This window comes from Pelodiscus sinensis, chromosome 8 (assembly GCF_052426305.1).
Source record: "Pelodiscus sinensis isolate ZL-2025 chromosome 8, ASM5242630v1, whole genome shotgun sequence".
Lineage (NCBI taxonomy): Eukaryota > Metazoa > Chordata > Testudines > Trionychidae > Pelodiscus > Pelodiscus sinensis.
Genome location: NC_143059.1, coordinates 55,802,331 through 55,823,327, shown reverse-complemented (window position 1 = coordinate 55,823,327; position 20,997 = coordinate 55,802,331). Strand labels below are relative to the sequence as shown.

Here is a 20,997-nt window from a genome sequence, read left to right as displayed (position 1 = left end):
AGTAGAGGGAACACTGGCTAATACTCAGGCCACACTTCACCTGATTTGGTCCTTTAAGATTTGAAAGGTCCAATATTTTGCGAGGGAGGAAGGAAGTAGGGAGGTTAAATTGTGGATAATTGTGTAAACATGTAGCCCCTGAACAACTCAGCTGTTACACGGTTGCACACACCCTCAGCCGGCTCCTCACTGCTGCCTCCTCAGTGTGTGGGGTGGGAACCTGTGTTTAGCCATGAACGTTAACCAGTAAGCCAAGCTGAGGATGAGCTGGGAGTACAGGACCCAATGGCCTCCTCCCACAGCGTAGACACAACCCACAACAAAATGCTGCCTGATGGATCTTCCTAGCTGAAGGATTAATTAAGAGAAAATGGGCCAGTTAAGGGTGAAACTGGCTTAGGCCCTACATTATAGCCCAGCTCCATGGAGGAAAGCTGAGGACTTTTGTCTGTGGAGAGAGAATTGCTGGAGTTACCCAGCTCCGGAAGGATGGTTGGGGCTACTGGCTAAAAAGAGAGACAGTGAATGTTCCTGGAGTAGAATGAGGGATTCTGGTTCAAAGAGACACGGGGGACTGGTTAACTCAGGACCTGGCTCTAGGGAGGAGAGCTGTGAATCTCCTGTTTTGAGGGAGAAAGACTCTGAAGCAGAATTCCAACTCTAGGAAGAGAGACATGTCTCCTGAACTGGGATGAAGAGCTGAGCTGGGCTTTTAGAGGGACCCAGAGATGTGTGACCCCGGGCAAACTAACAAAGTAAGTCACCCCCCCCCCTTGAAAAGTGAATAACTCAGACCCAGAATGGGGGTGTGGGTTTCTGAAGCAACCAAAGTCTAGTGGGTGAGGGTGGGGGAGTTCCTGAGTTCAGTGTGTCACCCAGGCTACAAGGAGTCTCATCTTTTAATAAGGACTAATGATAAACTTACCTGACTTCCAAAGGAGAAAGTTTATAATGGGTTTAATTAGGCCCCAGGCCTGTAATGTACCACATGTGCTGTGCCTCCATGGAGCCCAAATGCAGACTGTTGATTGCAGGATAGGGACAGAAGTGCTAAATCTTATCAGAATCCACATAAAACAATCTTCCTCCCAATTCTCCAGCAGCTGGGGTCTGTTTTTGCAGCTGGGAGCTAAGGCGCGCTTTAAGGCTACACTCCACCCTCCCAACACACACACACATATGTGAACTATTGTGACAATAATGGTAATTTATTATAGTAGTACACACAAAATAGTACGTGCTGTCCAAATGTAAGACACGGTCTCTAGCCAGAAGAAAGCCAAATCAAAGCCATTTAATAAATGAAGGCTGCAGAGATGGGATCAAAACGTACAATCTCTTTTTGGGGTTTCCCCCAGTACGTATCAATGAACTTGCACTTCACTAATTTCTTGTCGGAGTTCTCACCTTTTTTGGTGAGAAGTGATGTGCAGTGGAGGATGCCTCTTGTGCCTAAGGGCTGACTCCAGCTCTGACTCTTGAAGAGCACTCTCACTCAAGTCCTGGACCTGGAGCCATCACTTCTGTTGGGATGGAATCACATGATTTTCCCATTCTCAGACTGGGCGTTTGGCTGCACCTCCAAGGGTACTAACTGTGATCACCTCAGCAAGCCTCCCTTAAATTCAGCTCTGTCTGTAATTCTCTTCTCTCCAGGAGCTTTGCCCAGAGGATCATAGTGACATACTGTTAAAACAAAGTATTACATTATTCAGAACCAAAGCATTTTAAGAGAAAAACTATTTTAAAACAATAAACACACTATATGCTTGCTGGCCCGCCCCAAGTCGTACCATTCCCTGGAAGCCCGGGGAAGGCTCCAACTGCTTTCAGATATGCTGGTAGGACCTGTGTTTCTGTCCTCCAGATCAGTTCCTCTAACCAGGAAGAACGCGCTCAGCATGCTCCCTCTCCAGAGATCCCTTTTAACTGTTTTTTCTCCCTCTGATCTCTAGACTTCTACCATAACAGCTGTGTAAATTCTGGTTTGAGCTCAGGAGCAGGCTGCTGTCTTGTATTTGCCTCGCAATGTTGCATATCATTCCCTGGTTATTTTCCATTAGTCCCCTATTAAGATAGACTATATGTTCTTGCAGAGATGCCCAATAACACAGCGAACAATAACTTCATTTTACTGTCCAGGTCACATACATTAGCCATAACATTATCAGTTTTATGTAGCCGCTCCATGTCTACCAGAAAGGAGCATTGAGGGAAGAAACTGAATGAATTTCTGGAGAACTGGTTGATCAGTTTAATGGCACTGGATGAATGAAGGAGTTGGGATTAGAGATGAGTGAGTAAACACTGGTAATTGAGCCAGAGAGTCATCTCATGACCCCTCCTCTGCACAGTTACCCAGTTGTTCATTCAGTGCAGACTTTTGTGTGAGCATTCTGTTCAAGAGTCAGTCAGTTAGGCTATGTCTAGATTGCAGGCTTCTTTCAGAAGAACCTTTTTTTGGAAGAGATCTTCCAAAAAAACTTCTTCCAAAAGAGAGCTTCCACACACACAAGCTCATTGAAAAAACGATCTGCTTTTTCCAAAGATAGCATCTACACTGAATGGACGCTATCTCGCATTTAAACTGTGATTGCTATGGATGGAATGGCCACCAGGGCACCTGTGCTTTTTCCTCTTTCTTCTTCTTTTGAAAGAACTCCCTCTTCCACATCCACAGATGCCTTTTTCTGAAAGAGCTCTTTTGGAAAAAAGCTTATTCTTCATAGAAAGAGGATTACCAATGACGGAAAAACCCCCCTGTTCTTTCTTTTTACTTTTGGAAGACTGTGACTGCAGTGTGGATGTAACTTAGGTTTTGTCAGAAAAACGGCCATTTTTCTGACAAAACTCTGTAGTGTAGACATACCCTTATTTAGTCTTTTGAGTGGTGGAAAGATAGGGCTTGAGTCAGTAAATATTTTCAGTGACAGGGAGTTGATGGCAACATAAGTTTCTGTCCAGGTAAAAATGCTAAAACTGGCCCTACCAGCAAGAATTCAGCTAAACTTTGGCTGTGGATGTTTGCCAATCTCAAGGGTCATTGGGAGAGAGGAGGAGTTAGTTGTCTACTCTGGAAACTTCTAGGTGCAGCTGTGGTAGCACTGCTGCAGTAGTACTTTAACGCAGCATTGTGGTGATGGCAGGAGCGCTGGGAGAGAGATCTCCCAGGGTTCTATGTCAGTGTCTTTCAACCAGTGGTACAAGTGTCCGCAGGGATACTCGAGAGGAGTCGGGGGGGGGAGGGGAGGTACATCAACACAACTGAAATTTGGAGAAAACGGAATTTTTGTTTTAAGTTTTACAGTGCTTTATAATTTTTGTACTTTTTACACCCACAAATTTCATCACCCGCCTGGCTACAATGAAGTTGTTTAAACAAATGTGACACAATGGTAGAAAAAAAGTGTGTGTCTGAAAACTGTAGGTACTGGAGGTACTTATAATTTTTTTTTGAAAAAGGAGTACTTCATAAAAAAAAAGTTGCGAAACTCTGCTCCAGGTAAACCACTTCCACAGGGGAGTAGCTAACTGTACTGATAGCATGGCTCCGACCACTGTAGCCTGATTTATACTGGCTCTTTATAGTGCTGTAACTTGCTGTGCTGGGAGGGGTGTGTGTATGTAGACATAGCCTCAGTCTCCACTTTTTTCCCTTTTGTCCTTTTGTACCTGCTGCAACCACTGTTTTAAAAATGGATTCCAGGTGAAAGTGGAGTTGTTTTCTTCCTGGACCCTCCTCCCTCTCTCTTTATGCATGAGAGGATAGCTGGATGCCCAGACCTGCACCAAGAAATCCCATTAACTCTTCTTTTTTCATTCCTGCTTTCATGTGGCTCAGGTTTGGGGCTGGGGAGAAAGAATCATCCTTTCTGGCAGCTGCTTTATTACCTCCAGTCTCAGTTTTTGTCAGCATGGATGCTGATTCTCCTTACTGGAGCTGAGGAAGCTATTCATAGCTATCAAGTTTAACCCTTTTTTAGTCACGATTTTGCTTTTTCTTAATTAACTGCTAATTAACAAATCCTTTAGGGGAGAGTGGAACAAGGGGAGATATGATCATGGCTGGTCCATAAAGCAATTCAGAATTCATGAAAATATTAGTGACTTTTGTAAGTGCTCAGCTCTGCTTGCTTCATGTCAGATAGGTCCAGCTCACATCATTACTGTAAGCCATACTAGATGCATACGAGCATAAGCAGGAGGCAAACAGTACTGTTAAGTTCTGTGTAAGACCAAGAGCTGGACAAAGTTCTGAGAGATCAAGTTTTGAAGCTAAGGAAATAAGCCAGTTTTGTCATGTGAAGGAGGATTAGCAAGCATGCATCAGAATTGAGCTGTGGGAGTCGGCAGGCTTCTACAGTCAGAACCATGAAGACTCTAAACTTCTGCTGAATTGAGCCTCTATAGTTAAGCAAACATTTGTATCAAATGCCTGGACTTGACCTTTGGTGAGAAGTGAATGCATTAAATCTTCTATTACATGAAACTGACTTAAGTATAAAATAGTGTGGTGATTAACCCCTTGGTTGGTTGGTTGGAAATTGTAAATACACCCAGAATCACAGAGTAGTAAACAGCAATGGAAAATAAGGTTAAAATTCCATAACCACAGAGCCACGTTTATTCTGTAGTCAGTGGCATACAACCATAGAGAATGGAAGGGGTTAATTAAGGATGTATTTAACTTTTTCAGCTCCATTGTGCTACAGGGTGATAGCATATGTTTCTAGGAGTTGGAATTTAACACCAGGCTTAAAGGGACCTGATTTAAGTTTACAACTCTAAACAAGTAAGGCTTCAATAATAGCTAATAAAACTAGGCAGAACTTTGCCTGCATCTTGGAAGTTTGGAAAGGTCGCCTTTCAAGTTGGGCCAAGCACTCTGCCAACATCAACAATCAGAGTTCCGCGAAGTGTCTTTAAAAATTAAATATCAAGTCGTGTGGCTTGGCTGTACGGATTGTTGTTTAGTTTGTAATCATTTAATTTGTACAAGTCTTTACTGTCATACATAGTGGAAAGCGTTGTGAAAACTCAAAACAGCTATCAGCTTGTCATGACTCAAAAAGTCCTGGAAGAAACTTTGTAACAGAGAGAAAAGAATGAAAACCACGTGTCAGTCTCACTGGCTTTTACTGGGTGTGTGTGTGTGTGTATGAGAGAGACAGAGAGAGAGCTCAAAATACCTACAAATTCAGGAGCAGTTTGCTTAATGATCGATTAGGGCCTTTCTTTTTCAAACATGGTGTAAATGTTCAGAAATGCAGAGGCGTGCCACAATAACGCAGCTCTACATTCTTCTGAACCCAGGCAGGATCAGATGCCTTTGGAGCAATTGCATGTTTGTTAGATACTGGCCTTTCCTTGGGGAGCCTCATGGGAGGAGCCTCTGACAGACGGCTCCAGTTTTATAGTCATTGGCCTTTTGTGTGTTTCAACTTTCAAACAGTCTTTCATTCAGAAGAGAAGCACTTTGGAAATGCAGCACCAAACTCAGATTTCTGGAATATTTCTTTGGCTGACTGGGATAAGTTTTTACTTTCAGTGGATTCAGCAATGGATATAGTTAATTGTCCCGTTGCTGTCTGACTTTGAAGTTTGGACTGAAAAGATGGAAGTTTAGAAGTTACTCTCATAAAGGAATCTGTGCTAAATTGGTGGGCGTGGTTTTACTTTGTTTTGTATTTTAGCTGAGGATGATTTGGAATGGCAGAGCTGGTTATTATTTCTTGACACTGGTAAGTGTGAATTGTTTGAGAGAGGATTATGCAACTAAGTTTATTTATGGGTTGGTTTATAAAGTAACGTTAAAAAAACATCGGGGACTAAAAATGAAAAGTAGTTTGTTTCTGTCCTGCCATGCAAACTCTTTATTGCTTTTTATAAAAGATGTCATATTTTTCTTTTTTGCTGCTTCCACGTTGTTCTTCAGTTATCTTTGAAGAGTTACATATCTACGGCATTCATATTGAATGGAATGTTGTCTTTTCATATAACTTTATACTGAGTTTTTAAAGAATCTTTAATTAGATTGGGATTAACTATCATGAAGTAGCTGAAAAGACTGGGGTTTTGTGAATATTACCATAGAATGTGGCTGAATTTCTTTTAGGCTCTAGTATCAGTGTGTGTTTAGCAGTTCAGTAGAGACGACGGGTAAGTTATATTTGCACATTAAAATTTCTGGCTCAAGATTACTAGCCATAAATTGGAAATTTCAAGTCTATAAAAATTACATCACAACATGACCAAAAGTATTCTTATGCCTAAAAAAAGCTGAAATACATATGACTTTGTAATCATGGATATTCTGTCTGTAATGTAGCAAATGAATTATGCTTTTTAATCTTGTGCAATTATTTGTAACATTTCATACAGCTTCTTACTGTTAGTTAAAGATTGCATAGCAAAAACTATTTTAATCTATAATGCTATTTCAGAACATTTACTTTATAGACTTTTTAAAACAATAAGTACATACTGACTATAATATGCCACCTTAATTTTAATCATACAGTATTATAATCATTCCATACACTTAGACTTTCTCTTCTGTCTTAATGACTGTTTGTAGTTTTTTCACACTGATAGGGAAAACTGATTATGCAGGTAGGGAAAATTTAAGGGATCGCCAAAATGATATATGTATGGAAGGAAAAGTTAAGAGGGATTCCAAGCCCTAAAGTAATTTATGACTTAACATCACCACCTGCTGCGGGAACTTTGTTATCATGTCAAGATTTCCACAAATACTGCCAGAAAAGTAACACTTCAGAAAATTACTCTTTGCTATTGGGTACTCTGGCCAAGACTGTGATGCTATTGTTTTCCAGTTAGTATGTGGTATTTTGTGATTACTGGCAGGGACCGCAAAATGTAACATCAGTTGAATTGGGGTTGTCTCTCAGAAGATGGGTATCTCCCTTGAGGAAATCATTTGAAAAGATTTTTTTTTTTAGAAACAATTCAGCTTCTATTCAATACAACTGCTGCATTTATGTCCTTCCATTTTTTTTGCACACAAAGAGGATTCCCTTGTGCCTTGAAGCCACAGCCCTATGGTGGGAGCACTGTGGAGCTGCCTTCCAGGAGGGATCTCAGGAAGCATGGTGCTTCCGGCAGGCTTTCTTAAAGAGCTTCTGATGAGTCCAGCTACTATGTAACCTTTTGGAAGTTGCAGCTTGTGCAGCCTTTTGAGCCAGGCCACCTTCACTGCTTATCCCTCCTGCCTGACTTCTTTTTGGGATAGCTAGTGTTGCAGGCAATACTAATTGTGCTCTTGCGCAGATGGCAATTGTGCCCTGCCACTGCCCAGAGTGGTCAGGGCTTGATAGAGGGCCCTTTCTACCTATGCAGCCATCTTCTGCATCTTCATATGGGGTTCTTAAGGCACATTCGGGTTGAGGATCTTTGTGAAGAATTCCTCTGCTCTGCCTACTTATTCCTCATATGAAGGCTTCATAACTTTGTGCCATTCACATTTTTTTTTCCACAGGAGCCAGTATTAGATCCTGGCAAGAATTATGCTTCTGGTAAATGGCAGTGATAACAATAGTTATAGAAGGAATGTTATGGACAGCTGGCACAATTTAGGGAAACTGCACATAACTACTACTTAAAGGTTCAACACCTACACCTAGAGCTGTTGCCTTTCATTGGTGGAGACCCACATCTCTGTCCTTTTGGACTGAGATATTTCCAGGCTGCATTGTTCCCTGCTTTCACTGTATTACTCCCAGCAAAAAACTAAGCAGGCCCGCTTCACTTCTCTCCTCAGAGATCTGACATGGTGTAGTTGCTAGAGCTGTGTTATCACACAGTTCTTCTAAGCAAGTGTATTGTATTCATAAGGTAAAAACACTACAGAAAATAACATTAAAAAACATGAAAGAACCTATGTGCAGTCTACTAAGTCTACCAGAGGTTTTTCTCACACACCCATCTCCACACAAACTCTGGCCAATGTCTATCCTTCAAACCTTTCCCGGCCTAAGGAGTCAGTTTTCTGGATCAGAACAAAAGCCCTGAGCCTGTTTAAAACTAGGGTATTTAACCAAAAACCCTTTGTTTGTTTGTTAGTGCCTGGAGAATTCAGTTTGAACTAATATATCTGAACTTCTGCAAGGAGTGTCCAGAAAATTATTAAAATTGCTCGAGCAGCATATTATATTTATCTAGGTATGATAAATATAAAATTAAAGAATTAAAACTAGCTTAAGTTTGTTTATGGAAATATATATGTGCTGTAAAGGAAGGCTTTGACTAGTAAGCACTGCACAGGGAAGGCCTTAAAAATAATGTTAAAGGGCCGAAAGGAGTAAAGTATTGAGAATGTTTGGTTCAAAGAATAACTAGTGAGATAAGGAAAAGTTTCTAAAAGAAGGCCTTTGATAGATGGAGACCATAGATGGTTAAATCAATCAAAGAAAATTGTCTTAAAATAAGCCTCACAGCCCTCCACCAACCCACACTTTAACTAGCGTTAAAGCCTGTGTGAACCGAAGTGCAATGGGAAAATGATTGGACAGCAAGAAAGATCAGGGGGTGGGGGAGTGGGGAGGGGAAGGGAGGCGAGGAGAGGAAAGGCTTTGAAAGATAAGAGGTTGGAAATCCTGTCTGAATTAAGACAAGAAGTAAGGATGAATTGTCTCAAATTGGTTTTAGTTGAAGTCAATAATTGGCAATGACATCACTTTGTTTGATAAAGGATATACAAAAAGTAAATTCTTAAAAGGGATTAGAGATATAAAAGGATAAGTAGTTAACCAGTTACTAGGTTTATTATCCTTTAACAAACAAGTGATGTTACCAGCATGCTTACAGGTTAACCAGAGGGCTAGGCCCTGCCTAAGAAGCCACCCTCAGGATCCCAGCCCTCCCTGGTTAATCAGTTAAACAAAACGTTTAACTTTTTTAATGGGTATTTGCATCCCTAAATATTCCCTAGATATTCATCGCAAATATCTGCCTGACCACGTTGGAGCCAACCAATATGAGTCTAAGCACCCTTGGGTTTTAGACTGTTTGTAACTATCTTTAAAAGATGCTTATAAATGTTTTGTTACTGTTTGAGTGTAATAAAAAGTCTAAATAGTAAGCAATTTAGACTTGTTTAAAGCAATGCATAACATAGCATTTGGCCTTTGAATGTAATAAAAATATGGCTAAATTGGTGTTTTGCAATTTTCTACATTAATATTAATATTTTCAAATATTAATAATTCCAGCACCCCATCTGCATGTCCCTCCCTGGCTCTCTTATTTGTCCCATTCATCTGTCATGTCTTACCTGTTTTTACAGGACCTAGTAAAATGGGACCCAAAGTGGTTGAGAGTTTTAGGCACTGTCTGGCACTATCTGAAGGGAGATAAATGCAGGATCTGATGGGAGATTTTTCTGTTATAGTTGAAGAACTAGTAAATATTTATTAGATATTCTAAATGGCTATGTATTTGTTACTGAGGCTTCATTTTTAGTTATTTAGGAAGTATAAGCTGTGCTCTAAATTTTGACATTTGTTACCAAAACCAGACTTGGAATAAGGAGAACAAACTTCAGTAACTGCTATCCTTCTGCTCTAACACTTAAAAGACCTCTCCTAAATGTCCTTGAAGGAGGTATTATAAAGGAAGGAGAATGTTATTTATGTTAGCAGTTTTAATTTGTTGATCGAAGAGAGACATTGGTCCCTCTCCTGACACCAGCACAGAAATATCTTGTTCCTCCCAAACCTGTTGAATTCTCTTAATAGCAATCTTAGAGATCATAAAGTATAATTTTCCTTTTATAGGAATAAAAGCATTTGGGGGTATGCACAAGTAATTACAGTGGCTTATCTTGTTCTTTTTCTGTCAATTCAATCTTGATATCATCAAGGGTAATTTGTGTGGAATAAATTTCCAAAGAAAGCAAGAGAAGCTTAAACTCTGAGAGCATCTGACATAGCTGAAGTTAGGTATCCTAATTCAACTTTTTCCCTGATGTGTAGAGGTACCCTTACTGAAACAGAAGGAACATTAAGCAGTCTAGACCGATAGTTAGACTAAGGGTATGTCTACACAGCAGGGCTAAAGTCGAATTAAGCTATGCAACTTTAGTTACGTCAATTGTGTAGCTTAAGTGGAAATAGCTTAATTCAGCTTTTGGCACTGTCTACACTGCAGGGAAGTCAAAGGAAAAACACTCTTCCTTTGACTTTCCTTACTCCTTGTAAAAAGAGGGTTACAAGAGTCAGAGTAAGAAGTTCTCCAGCTTGACATTATTGTGAAATAGTGGCTTGCAGTGTAGATGTACCCTTTGTTATTTCGGGATAATATCAGTTATTCTGAAATAATGCTTCTTTGTAGACATAGCCTCAATTAGATGGGCTGTTGGACCTCTTCCCATTATAGAATGTTGCTTATATATGGTATACTAACAAAACACATGGGCTACATCTACACTGCAGGCTTTTTGCGCAAGAACAATTGTTCTTGAGCAAAAACTTGCCGGGTGTCCACATTGCATGCACGTTCTTGTGCAAGTAAATTTACAATAAAGCGTAGGAAAACAGGGCTTCTTCCAGAAGAGTTATTCATCTCCCCATGAGGAATAAGCCCTTTTGTGCAAGAGCTCTTCCACAAGAAGGCAGTGTAGGCAGGCAACATGATTTTCTTGCGCAAGAAACTACTATAGCTAAAATGGCCATCAGAGCTTTCTTGCGCAAGAGAGCGTCCACACTGCCATGGACACTCTTGCGCAAAAGCACATCTCTTGCGCAAAAACATATGTCAGTGTGGACGTACTCTTGTGGAAGACCTTTTGCACAAGAACTCTTGAGCAAAACATTTCTTGTGCAAGAAGCCTGCAGTGTAGACGTAGCCTTAGAGATTTTCACAACAGCCTTGTGCATTGGTGAATGCGGTGGCACATATTTTATACACTGGTAAGATGAGGCTCAGAGAGTTTGACTGGCATAATATAATTCCTGGTTTTATATATGAAACAAAATACAGGACTATGTAGCACTTTAAAGACTAACAAGATGGTTTATTAGATGATGAGCTTTTGTGGGCCAGACCCACTTCCTCAGATCAAATAGTGGAAGTGGGTCTGGCCCACGAAAGCTCATCATCTAATAAACCATCTTGTTAGTCTTTAAAGTGCTACATAGTCCTGTATTTTGTTTCAGCTACACCCGACTAACACGGCTACATTTCTATCACTATTCTACATGCAAGGCTGGTTTTATATATATAGTATTACTGTTAGCTCAGGAAATCTTGTAGTCCAGCTCCTGTTCTAACCATGAGACAACATTTCCTTCCTGTACTTCTTCTCTTAAAAATATACTGGGCCAACAACACAAACACTGATCAGTCTTCCCTTTGTACAGGCAGTCCCCGGGTTACGTACAAGATAGGGACTGTAGGTTTGTTCTTAAGTTGAATTTGTATGTAAGTTGGAACTGGTACATATTGTAGGGGAAACTCTAGCCAAACATTTCTCCAGAGCTCAGTTTTATTCTCTCACACCTCACTTCCCTCAGTCCTTTATTCTCAAGCTGAGGTGTCTGCTGAGAAAAGCCGCTCCGCATCTCCCTGGTCTGCTGGGGGCGGGGGGGGGGGGGGGGGGACGACGACGCTAGCTTCGCGTCTCCCTGGTCTGCTGGGGGGAAGCAGCTAGTGCGGGGTTGCCTCTCCCTGTTTGTAAGTAGGGATCCGATGTAAGTCGGATCCATGTAACCCGGGGACTGCCTGTATTTAGCATTACTCTCCAGCATTGTCCTCAATCACTTCAAACAAAGGTGGATCTACCATATGTGGAAAAAACAGGCAGCTACTCAGGGTGCATGATATTAAGGGCAGGAAGGGGTTATGCTTCATTTTAGTTAATTAGGAAATAATTAACTGGAGGATAACAGGCTTGCTTATTGGCTTTGTCAGCGCAAACCTGAGCCTGTTATTGATATGCTGCAAAGACAGGCTTTGCCAACGGAGAGAACATAAAGGGAAAGGAACAAAGGAGAAAATATTGATCAGCCTGAAAGATTGTTTCCTCTCTTTCCTATGACTTCGCAGCTTCAAGACTTTGAAAAACTTCAGTGTAAAATGATTGGTTAGGGCAGTGATGCTCAATATTATGACATAGGAAGGCCACATAAAACCAGAGCACAACCTTATACGCCAAACAAAGTCTACGTATATTAATAGGATTTAAAGTCACCTATACTGACATATATTTTAAGTTCAGCTTGTTTCATATGTATGTAGGCAGGTTGTTTCTGTGTTCAGTATTGTCTGTTTACACACTCAGGTAAGCTAAAACGTGAACATGATGACAAAATGCTAATGAATTGGCCATTAGTATATTTTGTTGAAATGGACCACAGACCTTACCAAATCTGGTGGTCCACAGGCTATAAGTTGTGTACCCAGTGTAGGGTACAGATATAGTGAATAACAAATGGAGGCTGTACATGGATCCAGGACAATGTTTAGCTCTAATTTTGTAAGTAAAGCTATATTTAATGTCAGCTCAACCCTGCTAGCACTTGTCATGTGTTCACAAACTGCTTAAACCTGGCTTTTAACTATTTAAAAAAATAAAATTTTACTTGTGTCAAAATCAGCTGCTTTAGGACTGTAATCTCACAAATAGAAGAAATATCGCAGGAACATGCCATTATTCACTATTCAATTATATTTAATGCACATCAAGAATTTGAGGCAAACTTCATCTGAGAGACTAATTAGTGACTTTGTGCTTTCAGTGGTTTGAAAATGCCTCTCCTCAAAGCCAAGCAGATACCTTAAGATCAAAAAACCATGAAACACTAGAGACCAAGGACATTTGTTGATATAAGTCTTAACCAGATGACATACTAATAGCAAACTGAGCCCTTTGGTCTTTTGTCTGAATTTATAGTGTGCTAGCTGCAGCTGTTATTAAGCAGCTGGTTGTTAAACTGTGAAGTATTTTTCCTTTGAAAAATATTTCAGTCATGCTAGCTATAAGGAGAATTTGGAAGTAATTTTTAGTAGCTCTTCCAGTCAATCCAGAGCCCAAGTCAGTGGAAGCGAAAGAGGCCTTATCAGCCTATACAGAGTTTATGCTGAAATAAAGTTGTTCTGAAAAATCTCCAAGTACTGTGGGGGATTTGTGGTGGAAATCTGAAAGGGGTTTATTAGGCTAATATCAGGCTGAAAAGAATTTGTGGAACTAGATGAAGAGTTTTTGGGGTTCTCTTTATTATTAGATTGGTGTGTAGAGTGAAGCTTCACTACCATCTTTTCTGTTTCAAAATGGGGTTCAGGTTGTACAGTTTGTGACCTGTGTGAAAAGAGTTTGTCTCCTGTTCTTTTGGAGACTGATATCTGTTGTTGGCAGTAAGGAGGTAAAATCCTGGTTAATCAGTTAATCAGTTAAATGTTATGTTAACCAACTAGTAGGATCTCACTGCTTCAGCCCCCCCCCAACCCGCAGGGCAGGATCTTTTGGCTCTCAGCCCCTGCACTGAGGCTGGCTCTGCTCCCCCAGTCGTAGGGGGCTACTCCCTGGGTGACCAGTTAACCGTTACCTGTTCACATACCTAGTTGGCAGATTCAAAGAGCTGCAAAGACTGAATGAGAATGGAAATGTAATCTGCTTTTTACCCCTTAGTTGGTTCCTTCACAGAATCATAGAATACTAGAACTGGAAGGGAGATCATCAAGTCCAGTCCCCTCCCCTCACGGCAGGACCAAGAGTTAATCTTCGTATTATGTACATGATTATGGCAATGTTAGGAAGCTTTCCAAGCTACGACCTATGCTGTGTGTGTCTACAGAAGACTGTCAGTGATTGTGTTGTCAATAATTAAAATACTCAGTGCTTGTATAGGTCTTTATATCACAAAGCAGTGTACAGTGCTGAGCTAATTAGTCAAACTTGCACATCCTGTGAATATTTAAAAATCCACCAAAAGGGCAGATACTCCATGTTGGGATGATGCGAAGGATAAAGTGGTGGGGTTGGATGGGGACCACATACAGACATCTTAGTTGTTCTCTAAAGGTTCAACTTTCATTTAAAAAAAAAATACAGTTACGGTCACAGAAGCAAACTTTTACAGTGTAAGTCAAGTATAATGAATGAAGGGGGACAAGAGCCTAAAATAGTAGTTCTGGGGTCTGATGACATGTATTTCATGTATGTGCTAACATGGATTCTGATGATGCTTTAAATGTCAATGATGTTAAGTATACTACTGCATATCAAAGCATATAAGAGAGGAGAGGAAGTATCATCATATTAAGAAAATCTGCACTAGCATTTTCCAAAGTACCTGTAAGTGTGGAACCCATAGAATTAACTAGGGACCATAGAGATATAAATTAAGATGGTTAGTCCTTTAATAGCCCAGTACTTAGCAGGCTTGTAGCAGAGATGCAGTTGGTTTCACTTTTCTGGGTAGGGCTCAGTTTTAAAAAAATTGTAAAAATGCATGTTTAAAGCATGGTCAATGACCAACAGCAGAGATAACACTCAAGTTCAATATCCATTTTATTGATCAAAAGATATGCCCCCTTTTTCAATAAAGGCAAAGAGATTCCTTTCTACCAAGCAAACTAGAAAACTTTGGAACCCACACACATCTTGGCAAAATATTTTCTTCCAAGACCTGATTCCCGAGATGATGTTAAAATGGGATAATGAGGACGTTTGTTCATCTAGCTTCCTACCAATAGTTGTATATAATAGTTTTTGCATCTTTCAGAAACAACTAAATGTTGTAGGTTGTCATTTTGAAATTTAGTTCAGCACAATGGGTCAGGTCTGCTCTCACTGGAGCTGGTTAAATTAAGGAAGACGCCACTGAAGTTTATTTCCACGTGAATGGGTTCAGAATGTGGCCATAAGTGCAATAGGAAATGACAAGCAGAAGAAAACATTAGCTCAGTAAGTGTAAGGACATCATGCATTTTAAAAAAGTTTTACAAATTATTTTTCTTTTAAGAACATGTTACTTTACATTTTGGTTAAAATATATGAAAATAGTTATGTGTTCATATAGTAACGTTTGGACATTTCCAATAAAATATTGCCTCTTTATAGTGCAGATTAACTCCTTGTTGTGTCCTTTTAAGCTAATCTGTACTTCTGTACAGTATCACATTTAGCACCATATCTAAGAAAGGAACATAGTGTGAAAACATTTTTCAAGTTTGTTTTTGGTGTGAAGTATTAATATTTGGAATTATATCTGTCCACGTGGTCATCTTTTCAGCATCCAGTTCTGTCTGTGAACGACTAGTTGACTATCCAATAAGCAAATGCTTATTGGATAGTTGACAGGCTAATCGACTAGTCACTCCTGCCTCTCCCCTTGTTGCCTCTATCAGAAAGAGGCAACAAGGGGAGTGGAGAAGGAGAAGGTATTTGAAAGCAGCAGTGCCGAATGGAGCCTGGGGCCAGACCCCGGACTCCATGCTGCGCTGCTGCTTTGAAATGCCACATGCAGCTTGGGGTCAGCTGGGGCATCCCCAGGCTGCATGTGGCGTTGCAAAGCAGCAGTACCATGTGGAGCCCAGGAGTGAGCTGGGGAGTCCTGGGCTCCAACACTTTGAAACGTCACGAGGAGCTTGACGCTGGACTCCTCGCAGCATTTCAGTGCAGCAGCGCTGCCCGGAGCCCGGAGTCAGTGGGGGAGTTCCCAGCTGACTCCAGGCTCCACGCAGCACTTTTGCCTTTGAAGAGCTGTTGCTACACTTCAGAGACGGAGGTGCCCTATCAACTAATTAAATAGTTGATGCAAAATGCATCAGCTATTCGATTAGTTAATTACTCAATAGTTAACATCCCTAACCAGAGCTGCTCTCTCTCCAGCAGTTAATGGTGCTGATAGCAGTGTGGGGAGACAGGGGATTTTGCTCCTATTGCAAGGATGTCTGGAACTACTGCTACAGTGTTCACTCGCTGGGAGGTCCAGGAGGAATGTTGGCTGACTCAGTTTCCCCTCCAATTCCCACTCCAGCCAGCCCCTACCCACCCTTGCTTTGCATCTCTGCCTTGCTAGTTTGAAAATACATTCTTATGACTTTCAACTAAAGGAAATCTTGTCATTTCAAACACTAGTTTATTTTCCCATTCTTAACACTGCAAGCAAAACTGACATTGTCTCTCTCTTGTAAGACTGATTTTTTTTATGCAAACCGAAATCCTGTTGACTTCGAAGAGTCACGTGCACACACAGGCTAGATAGTTGGGCCATGTACCTAGGTGATTTAAAAAAGCCTTTCCCGTGCATTAGGTAATACACATGGAAACATATACGTAAGGTTGCTATAGACTACCTATGCGAAACAATGTGTACAGATGTAGGGATTAAAAGCAATTGTAATTCTACAAAGACCTTTAACTGTACTGTTTTTTCCATATCTTTTCTTTTATACAGTTCTCCTGTGCCAGGTGATATCATAAAATTGGCTTCTTCCACTGATTCTTCCCAGCAACCGTTAGCGGGTTCTCTGCCTTGTGAAAATGTTGCTGCTCTGGTTGAAGCTGAGCTGACTGCAGCAAGGTATAGTAAGGAACTCACTTACAGTCGTAGTGATGGAAAGCAACTGCAAACTACCTTGTGTCATAGAGTGTATTAGCTAGGAAGTGAGTGGCACTGGTTTTGAGATAGGGGTTTGTCTATTGCAGCCAAAAATACCGATTCAGGGTCTTTGTTGGGCAGCTGTCCCTGAACCTCCTGTAGAATCTATGGCAGAATTTAAAGCTGCACTCAGAATCTGCAAGGAAAAGTTACTGGGGTGGGGAAAGAGTGAATTCTTCTAGGGCACAGGCAGGTGCCAGTTTATTGACTTAAACCTTTTTATCAATGCAAGGGGAGTGGGTCCTTCATGTTTAGACCGTTTCTCCTAATATTTATATTTGTCAGCGTCTTTGCTGGAATGATTCTGATATCAGCAAAATTAGTTATCTAGAGAGGATTGGATTGTATCCTATTTCAAGTGGATTTTGAAATAGCTTATTTCATAATTTGGTGCTGTCAACATAGCGCCAAATTTCAAAATAAACCACTAATCTGAATTGTCCTTTAATCCTTGTGGAACGAGGTTTACAGGGACATTGGAATAGCACACCCATTATTTTGAATGACATTTCAAAACAACGGGTGCACTGTCAAGACATGGAATAGCTATTCTGAGATACTGGAGTATAGATGTACCCCTAGAGACAATGCATTTTAGGCCCTAACCAGCCTAATCATTTTAAAAATTGTATTAAGGGCATGCCTGCACTTAAAACTGAAGTCAATCTGACTCATGTCACCACACAGTCACTGCAATAATTACAACACTTGTGCATGTCCTCCCTTTGCTTCTTGTGTCAACGGTGCACATCGTCACCAGGACTGCTTGACTGATGGGAATGCCAGAGTGGGGCATTGTGAGACAGCTTCTGAAAGCCAGCAATAGTTGATGTAAGCAGTGCAGTGTTGGCACTGACACTGCATTTATCTAACTACATTGATTTACACTTTGTGGAGGTGGAGTTAAGGGTGAGTTACATCGGCAGAAGTGAAATTTTAGTGTAGATGCTTAGGGCACGTCTTCACTCACTGCGCTGGAGATCGATGTTCTGGCATTGGATTTAGTGGGTCTAGTAAAGACCCCTAAATCAGATGCTGAGGACAGCTCCCACCAGTGTCTGTACTCCTCGCAGTCATGAGGAGTAAGGGAAGCCGATGGGAGCATTTGCTCTCCTTGGTTTCCCGCGGTAGGGACGGCGCCAATCTTGGCCAAGGTAAGCCGACTCCAGCTATATATTCTATGTAGCTGGAATTGTGGACCTTAAGCTGACCTTCCAGGTCTAGTGTAGAGCTGGCCTTACCTAGTTTAGTTGACATAAGCTGCCTTGCCTTCAGTCCAGAGCAGGTCTTGGACTTCTAAATCACTTAAACACTTTTGAAAATTCAACTGTGCCCCGTCCTCCCTTCTATTTCCGATACTATATTTATTTAATTCACAGTAGGGAGAACTGAGGTTGAAAAGAAACAAAGTTGAACAAAACCCTTCCTAGGGTGATGAGCAGACCATTTTTAGGGTGATAAGGACAAGAAGTGAGTGATTGCTTCCTGTTGTCACGGGAAGGTTTTAATTAATATGCAGATTTCATTGATGGCTCCTTTATAAATGTACTTGCTTGCTGTTATTCTGATACAAACTTGGTTATGATTCTGAATCTCTACTCATGATGCACATGTGAGAAAGACAATGAACTGTTAATGAGTTGAAGCTATAAGCTTCTTTCTGGCCCCAGGGGAATAACAAAGGATTAAATCAACAGTTTCAGTAGCCTCTACAGCTAGTCTTTTAAACACAAACTAAATTACAAAATAACACAAAAGACTGTGCTGCTTCTTTTGGGTCGAGGTTTACCTGTGCTCCTATAGATACAATCATACAGCTCTACAGTGCCAGCTAGCTGCTATTTTAGAAAGCGTTCAGGAAAGGCGATCTCCTTTGTTATCTTCATTATTAGCTTTCTGAAAACCTCATGAACTCCCCCAAGTCAGAGGTATATCTGTCCTCCCTGCCATGGATGCTAAATTTAAGGTTAGCTGTATCAAATAGGAGTATTGGTTTTAAAAGATTTTGACATGAAGAGGTTACCATTTTTTGGTGTTATATTGATTTTCTCATTTCTTCCCAGAGCTTACTGCCAGAATTGTTTAACGTAACTTAATACAAGCATTATTGTTTAGTACTATAACTATTTGTGATTATCCCAATCTGTGGTCGGTAGCTGTGTAAGGTTTTTTTGCTGAGGAGTACAGTGTGCAAGGGTCAGGACTAGATTTGACTGTCACTGTGGTAAGTGCGGTGACCGATACCAGTGACTGACTCCATGTTGTTGCAGGAGGCAATGAAAAGGCAATTTGGGATAGAGGTATTTAGCGTGAAACTAAAAATCCGATTCACTTGTCAAAGTGAATTAAAAGGCAGGTGAGTAATACACTGAACAATCAGTGTTAGAGTAAACCAGGGAACTTAAATAAACTCACTATTTTTAGTTCTTAAAAACATCACTGCACAAGTGGGCTCTTGTGGAGAATGATTGGTAAGAAGAGAAAATAAGACCAATGGTGAGTTTAGAGATCTATGCAGAGGTGAAAGTAAGTGGGTGCACCCTGATGTGCCGCTCTGGCAAGAGCTGGCTGAGCTGCTGCAAAAGCCAGTGGGGAGCTATTTAAAGAGCTGGCAAGGATCTGGGTTGCAATAGGACAGTATCTGTAAGAAATTTTAGGTTACTTTCACTGTTGGATCAAAGCCAATTCATCTTCTTTGAACTGGATTGCCTGTTACTGGCAAATTCCTGCTATTTGCTAACCGTATATTTGCCTTGCTTGGGCACATGGCAGTGTCATGGTGATAATCGGCTATAACTTCTGTGAATGTCACCCATGCTCCTACTGGAAGAAGAGCGCCCAAGCTCAGTATTATTAGATCCCCCTGTTGAAGCTCCCATTCCAAACAGACAATAGCAAGGCAGATCTACCAGGAGTAAAAATCTCATACTAGTATAAAACAAACAATCCCGCTAAATTTAATGGTATAACGTGGATAGGGATGTTACATTTCAATTAATCAGCTAATCAGTACTTAATTAGTTGATAACGGGGGCACTCGCTTGCATGGGATCCCAACTGCTGCCCCTCTCCCTTGTACATTTCAAAGGAAGAAGTGGAGCAGGGAACCTGTGCAAGTGGGGACTGCTTCAGTACCTGCTTGTGTCGTTTCCCGCACTGTGCCTCTGCCTCCCCTGCTCTTCTGTGGGGACAGTGCTGGGGGGAACTGGCTTTTAAGATAGCTCCCGCCTCCCCCCAGCACTGGCTTCTGCTTCCCCTCCTCCAGCCCTTGGTGCCTCTGATACAGTGAGGGATGGGGAAGCGACTAGTCGAGTAGTGAGTCGACTACCTGGTAAGCCTAAGCTTATTGGGTAGTCAGCTAGTCGCTTACACCCCTATGCTGGATTTAAAATTGGTGTAAATAAGATCAGAATTGGGTGCTCCTGGTCCAAGGAGGATGTTTAAATCAGTTACGCAAAGTGTTTAATGCCCTCGGTAATGCTTGTTTATTTAGCCTCATACAACCACGTTACTGCTACTCCTTTTACAGCAGTTGGTGCAGAATTATTCCACAGTTGCTTTTTGATATTACTTTGAAAAGTTTTTTCAGTGCACATATGCACGGTGTCTCTGCTTCCTGTCCCTGGTTATTCTGTTTAGAATTTAGTGCACTGCAAGACAGATGGCTCAGTGCTATTCCACTTGAGCAGCAATAAAATCAAATGACAAAGCACCTTTTTGGAACATATTTAGTTACTTATGTATAGTTGCTTTTGCCTCCATGTGAATGTTTATCCCTACGGGATGTCTTGTAATTCAGATAGAGTGCACTTTGACAGGAAAAATAATGAAGCGTATAAGGTAGGGGTCAGTTTGTGCTTAATGTCTTCCAGATGGCAGTGTGTAATATGAGATCAGATGCTGTCCCTCCATCTGTCCAGTCAAGAAACTGTATCTTTGTTGTGGTCCTTGAAGGCAGCTTTCTTTCTCCCCCTCCCCTCCAGTGATAACATACTGTTCAGAGGAGCACCACATGGTCTGGTCTATGTAAGTGGGTTTTATTTACCAGATCCATAGAGTAGTGTCTTCACTCTAAATAGGTAATGAGTTCACTAATTGTTCTGCCAAGCCATTTTCCTTTTGGACATAAAACAGCCCTTTCCCCCCCACCTTCCAGTCCACTAGAAAATATGTTGGGGCTGTATTTTACTAATCCACAGGCGAATCTTCCCGCACTGTGAAGGAGCAAAGGTCTTTGCAGCAGCAGTGCCACTGTGCATAGGGAAGGAAAGAATTTGGAGAAGCTGTGGACACTCCCTATATGGTACAGAGCCAAGAGAGACTGGGCAAGTGATTTGATGCTATGAAGATCCTCTTGTCTTTTCTGACTAAAGAG

The 20,997-nt window shown here is 41.1% G+C and overlaps 1 protein-coding gene across 12 annotated transcripts in view; it reads left to right on the top strand.

Moving 5' to 3' along the window:
- TACC2 (transforming acidic coiled-coil containing protein 2) overlaps window positions 1–20,997 on the top strand; it is a 207,854-nt gene that overhangs the window by 68,292 nt on the left and 118,565 nt on the right. For all 12 annotated transcript variants that reach the window (XM_075935333.2, XM_075935331.2, XM_075935334.2 and 9 more), the window contains one exon: window positions 16,419–16,544. In XM_075935333.2, the coding sequence (XP_075791448.2) occupies window positions 16,419–16,544 (126 nt within the window). The remainder of the gene's footprint in view (window positions 1–16,418; window positions 16,545–20,997) is intronic.